Raw genomic sequence first — 6,000 nt, 5'->3', positions numbered from 1 at the left:
AATACGCAGCGGCTCAGTAGACACCCACATAAGCTGTGGGTTCTGGGGAATGACAGACGAGGCTCGAACCCGGCTCCTTATGTGCTCACTGCCTGACCTTCACAGTCGAGACAGCAACGCTCTAGCCCACATCCTCCCAGCTCTGAGCCCATCAGAGGAACCCAAACACTCTGGAAAAGACGCATGTCAGTGGCAACACTTCATTTGGCTTCTTGGCTGCTGCAGCTGACTATCCAAGACACTAGGACAGAGGTCTTAAGAAACGGCAGTCTTCCTTTAAAAAATAGGTGTGACCTTTTTGAGAACTCTTCAAATTGTCCTAACTTGCAACAATTTAGCTTTCTGCAGTGTTTCTAATGCATTCAATTAGACAGCAACAAGGCAGCAGTCTGGACACAGCTGCCAAGCTGGGAACACTGGTACTCTATAATTAGAAACTTCTATGGTTCACAAATAGACTAAAAAATGCTTAAAACACTGCCAAGCAGGTGAGACACAGTGTAATTCAAACACATTTATTCCAAGTTCCGTCAGTTTAAGGCTTGTCAGGAAATATTTCCTCAGTGAACTGAAGTTGGATGGAGCTTTTGTAGCTATAAGATCTGGTGACAAGTTTCTTATCCACATGAGCCATGCTTCTGCTACTGAGAATCCATGAAGAAAGTTTCAAAGTCCAGATTCAAGTCAGAAACGAGGGCGTCCACGAAGTCATCAATGGAGGGACACTTCTGCAGCATGCCTGCAGCCAAGCAACAGGAGGTTCAGTTAGCAGTCAGAGACACCAGAGGCAGGACACGGAACCAAATCCCTGACACTGTGGCTTCTAATCCCAGAGGTTGGCTCGACAGTCTCACATAAGAGGACTTTACATAAAGTCACAGGTAGTGTGTGACCTGAAGCTGTTCCTGACTTCAAAGCATTTTATTCTTTACACAACATCTGGCTAAGAGACTTAGGCCCAAATGCATTTCCCAAGCAATTCTGCTTGTAGCTATTACTGTCCACTGGGAACAATGTTACCAGACTAAATTGTTGAGAATTGCTGACCAGGGTAAGCTAGGGTTTCGGTCATTTGATCACTGGTGGAGTTCCAAGCACACCTGCACACTCCAAACCCAACGAGGTGTCAGTTCTTCTGCAAAGATCTTGAATCTGAGTCCCTCCACATTCCCCAGCCCCAGAAGGGAAGATGCCTCAGATCTGCAGGATTCTGAAGGTCTCAAGAACCCACCTCACCCAGAAGACAGCTGATAGACTCTGTTATGTGAAGTTTAAAATGGGTCTGGTCAGAACTGAGTGGTCCAGTTGCTAAGCAATAGGGAAAGGACATGAGGAAATATTCTAGAGCGATGGTTTTGTTCTCTACCTGGATAATAATTTAAGTGACACTTGTGTGCATGAGGCAAATCTATTGAGTAGAACAATGGTGATGCCTAAATTTTTTTTTATCATTCATTATTCAATACCAAATTCAACCTTGAAATCATACATGAAAGTAACATTATACAGATTGAACAGGTTATATTTAGAAATATATGTATATATATATGTATATATACATATGCACAACATGTATATAACAACAATGAAAATAAGAGGCCATGAACAGGAAACAGCAAGGAGAGGTATAAGGGAGGGTTTGGAGAGAGGAAAGGGAAGGGGAAAATGGTGTAATTATATTATAATCTCAAAAACTAAACAGAAATAACTGAAAAATTACCAATAAAAAAGAACACTTAGTTCCAAACTTTTGCCTTTTAGGAGAGAGGTACAATCGTGGGAACCTACAAAAGTGTCTGTTGTCTACCAACGTGTCTGGGACGCAGAATGAGGCTGGAAGAGGGCATGGGGACAATCTGAGGCTCTGAAGCAGAGCAGCAGAGGACCAGAAGAGGAAATCAACTGGCACAGGAAGGACAAGACTGAGCGAACAACCACAGGCCAACGAGAGCAGCAGAGAACAGTCATGTGATTCTAGGCTGCAGTCAGCAGTGAGAAGGCCTGGGATGGCAGGGGTGGTTCAGGTCTACAGTCAGGAATGCATTCATTTACAGCATGAATAATAAAAACCCAGAGACAGATATTGGGGTTCAACCTGAAGATCAGAAAAGCAAAGCAGCTAACTACCAGAGAAACCTTTTACCTCTACCAAATCTTCAGACCAAAGCGGCAAGATCATGTCTCCACGAATCCCCAGACTCCACACTCCACTGAGTTCCTGTCTCTTCCCCTTTGTAGCTACATCATGACTCCTGTCTCCACCTCCCTAGTGCTGGGATTAAAAGTGTGTGATCCCAAGTGCGGGGATCACCTTTGTGTGAGCTCTGTTTCTCTTTTAGACTGATTCAATCTTGTGTAGCACAGGCTGGCCTTGAACTCAGAGATCAATCTGCGTCTGTCTCCCGAGTCCTGGGATTAAAAGTGTGTACTCTCTGGCCTGTAAAGCTGATCTTCAGGCAAGCTTTATTTATTAAAACACAAATGAGTACCACTATCGTCCCTCCCCCATGCACTGTATGCAGGGTGAGACACAGGGAAGGAAAACCAGCTCCCAACATGCAGAATCCGCTAACTAGGCAGGTGTGGCTGAGAAAGATAATAGTATTTTCATTCTGAGCTACAGATTGCTTTTCTTCTCTTTCAAATTCAGATCTAAATAGCTCCATCTAGAGAAAACATGGACAGAAAATTGCACTGTAATGCCTTTATTTGTACAACTGAAAGCTGAAGCACCATATTCTTTACAGGATGAAAGCAGACACTCTGGTTGCTCAGCTTTGCTGCTAGTGCAGGGTCCTGGGTCTCCGATGCTCACCCTAGGAGCATGCTCTGTAGAGCACCTTCCAGATGCTGGCGGCGCTATGAGTAGTGTCCACCTGATTGGCCAGCAGTGCACACGCCTCCCTGAATGCCAGCTTTCTTGATGTAGAGCCCATTTGTAGGGAAAACTTTAAACATGGCTTTCAATCAATTATACATTTTCTTTTAATATCTGAAATATTTCTATAATTACATAACTGCTTATTGATAATTAAATGACTGTCAGAGGGTAAAACCATTTATTCAGAGCCAACCTACACAGGTAAGGATGACCATCTTTTGTCTTTGAAATGGGCGAGTTCAACCCAACAACCCGCCAGCATCAACATGATCTGGTCTCATCCTCGGAACAGAGATACTCAGTACCCATCCTATGCCAACTCACTGCCCTGCCCATCCTACACCATTCCTGAGCCTCAAAGGTGACTGTGGCAACAGGAGAGAAATACAAACAGCTCGGGTTTTCCTTAAAATAGTTTGTGAGGTCTGATGACTTTGTTTGAAATGTGACTGTTGAAGATGAAAGTGTATGAAGAACTTGGGACTCGAAGGATCAGGAAGGAGCTTCTGGGCACACAGCAGCTCCAATCAAAGGATCAAATCCAACACAGAAGGGCTTTACAAGTATCGACATGAACCGATTCTACACAGAGAATTAAAGACAAACCCAATGTTTGAGACAGTTTCACAAATAAGAAAAACGAAAGCTGACTCTTACATATATGTCCTGGTTAGTCAATTCAACACACGCTAGAGTCACCTGGGAAGAGGGATCCTCAACTGAGACAAATTCCACCATCAGACTGGCCTGTAGTTAAGTCTGTGGGGCATTTTCTTGATTAATGAGACGTGGGATTTGTGGAAGGGCCCAGGACACTGTGAGCAGTGCCACCCCGGGAGTTATCAGAAAGCCAGATGAACTGAAGCAGAGGAGTCAGTAAGCTCCCCTCCTCCACAGTCTCTGCTGCAGTTCCTGCCTCCGGGTCTGGGCCTGAGCTCCTGCCCTGACTTCCCTCCGTGGACGACCGCAAACTGAAGGAGAAACAAGCTCTCTTCCCTACCTTGTTTGAGGTTGGTTTTTCCTCGCAGCAACAAGAAGCAAACCAAAGCAGTGTCTACCCACCTATCTAAAAACCTGTAGGAACACTCGTGTCTGACAAAAAAAAAAAAATGCCAAATATGTTCCCTTTGTCTTTAAGTCTTAATTTGGAAAGGGTGACGGTAGCTCTGCAGTTTCTTGGGAGGCCCTGGACTGAGCAGAGTTGACAGCACAGCTCTCTGTGGAAACTACACGGGGGATATGGATGCAAGCAAGTAAGGACTGACTGTGTTCAGAACTGAAGAGAAAAATGACAACGGCAAGAAAATAAGGTCACAACTGCATTCAGACACACACTGTGCACCCATCCCAGCTCACAAAAGGAAACTACGATATTGAGTCTCATGTACCTATCTTTGAGGGTCAAGCAACATCCAATGACCATTAAGTAAGAATGTTCCAATTTATTTTTCTCATTTTACCTGACAGGCAGATAGGCCAACAAAAGACAGTATAAGTCAGGACACTTGCACCCTTGCTGGTTTACTTCTAGTACAACCTTGAAACACAGGGCAATTATTCTGGGCCTAACTAAATAAATTATGATATCAAGTCGATTCCAGAACTGATTGTTGCAGCAGGCAGGTTTCCAAAATGCACCTTGTGCCATTCCCTAGTGTCTGCTGACCCTGGGCTGAAAAGAGTGGAGGCAGAGATGGCTCACAGGGGTAGATGCAGACGTAGAATGGGCTTGCTAAGGAAGGGCCATTTAAAATGGACTGGGCACTGAGTGCCAGGCATGGTGATAAAAGCGTTAATATTCTGGCTCTTTTTTTTTTTCAGTGCATTTTTTTTGTCGTTGCTGTTGGTTTTTTGTTTGTTTGATTTTGTTTTTGTTTTTTGAGACAGGGTTTCTCTGTGAAGCTTTGGAGCCTGTCCTGGTACTAGCTCTGTAGACCAGGCTGACCTCAAATTCACACAGATCCGCCTGCCTCTGCTTCCCAGGCTAAGTGCATTTTATTTTTGAATATTTTAAATTGAAATAGAAACTCCCTCTTCCTCCCTCCAGCTCCTCCCAGTTACCAGCCCTCTGACTCCTTCCAGATGCTCTCCACTCTCAAGTTTTTAGCCTCTTTTTCTTTATTTGTTATACACATACATGTTTATCTGTATGCACAAACATCTATTAATAAAACCTGCTGAGTCTGTTTGTGTGTATATGGTTTCAAGGCTGACCATATACCAGAAACAGGTCTCTCAAGCAGTGGAGAAGCCACCCAGTTCTCATGGTTCCTGCTGGTTTTCTTGAACCCTGGGAGCTTGAATCCAGAACCCATGTTCTTTAGGTACTAGGATATGGTTTTAATGTTCTCTGATTCTGTGAGACAATATTCCTTCTAAAAATGTCACGGTTAATGATCAGCATCCTTGATGTGATAAACGTATGGAGAAACCCTGGACACTTGAGACTTCTTGATGTTGCAGTGACCCTACACACAAGAAAGCACTGTCCCAGCCAGAACACCCATTAGATTGGGCAGCCACACTGCTGCTCTAGAAGCACAATAGGAGCAACCAACTGTGACTACCTCAGAGGAGACCAGACAGAAAAAACTGGTTTGTGCTGGCTGGCAGAGCAGCAGGCTGGTAATGGCCACAACACTCAGGAGACTAGGAAGGACAAAAGGCCTTGCCCCATCAGGGCACATGTTGCATGCTTGTTTGTGGCTGGGACTGTCTTGTAGATAGGGAAAAAAGCACCTAATAGTTCTGAGCCTCTGGATATTTTCTGGATGTCTTCACGTATCTGTGACAAATCCTTGCAACAGAAGCCTTCTGTGCTTGGGGGAATGTTACTTACACACGCATCTATACCTCACCAAGGAGGTATACAGCACTGTCCAAGCAAGGCGCATGCTGTGACTGTACAAACACAATCTAGCCAGACACTTAAAACAGCCACACAGTGGCCTGTACTTTTCAGGCCTGTGAATGCGCTTCTGGGTACACAGCTAATGCTTCTATTTGCAAACATGGTCGAAAGCAGCTGCCTGGCTGCTGGCATGTGTAAGCTTCTGAAGCAGCCAGCCCTGCTGAGGCAGAACTTTGCTCTGGCTCCTTTACTAAGTGCCTGGGGTGAA

The 6,000-nt window shown here is 44.7% G+C and overlaps 1 protein-coding gene across 1 annotated transcript in view; it reads right to left on the bottom strand.

Annotated features, from left to right (window-relative positions):
* Positions 1 to 499: 499 nt before the first annotated feature.
* The window catches only part of Mipep (mitochondrial intermediate peptidase), a 124,526-nt gene continuing 119,025 nt past the window's right edge, over positions 500 to 6,000 (bottom strand). The window contains exon 19 of the mRNA XM_048447960.3: positions 500 to 739. Within this exon, the coding sequence (XP_048303917.3) occupies positions 642 to 739 (98 nt within the window). The 3' untranslated portion in view covers positions 500 to 641. The remainder of the gene's footprint in view (positions 740 to 6,000) is intronic.

Source organism: Myodes glareolus, chromosome 12, assembly GCF_982192425.1.
Source record: "Myodes glareolus chromosome 12, mMyoGla1.1, whole genome shotgun sequence".
Taxonomy (NCBI): Eukaryota; Metazoa; Chordata; class Mammalia; order Rodentia; family Cricetidae; genus Myodes; species Myodes glareolus.
This window is presented reverse-complemented; position numbering and strand designations above follow the sequence as displayed.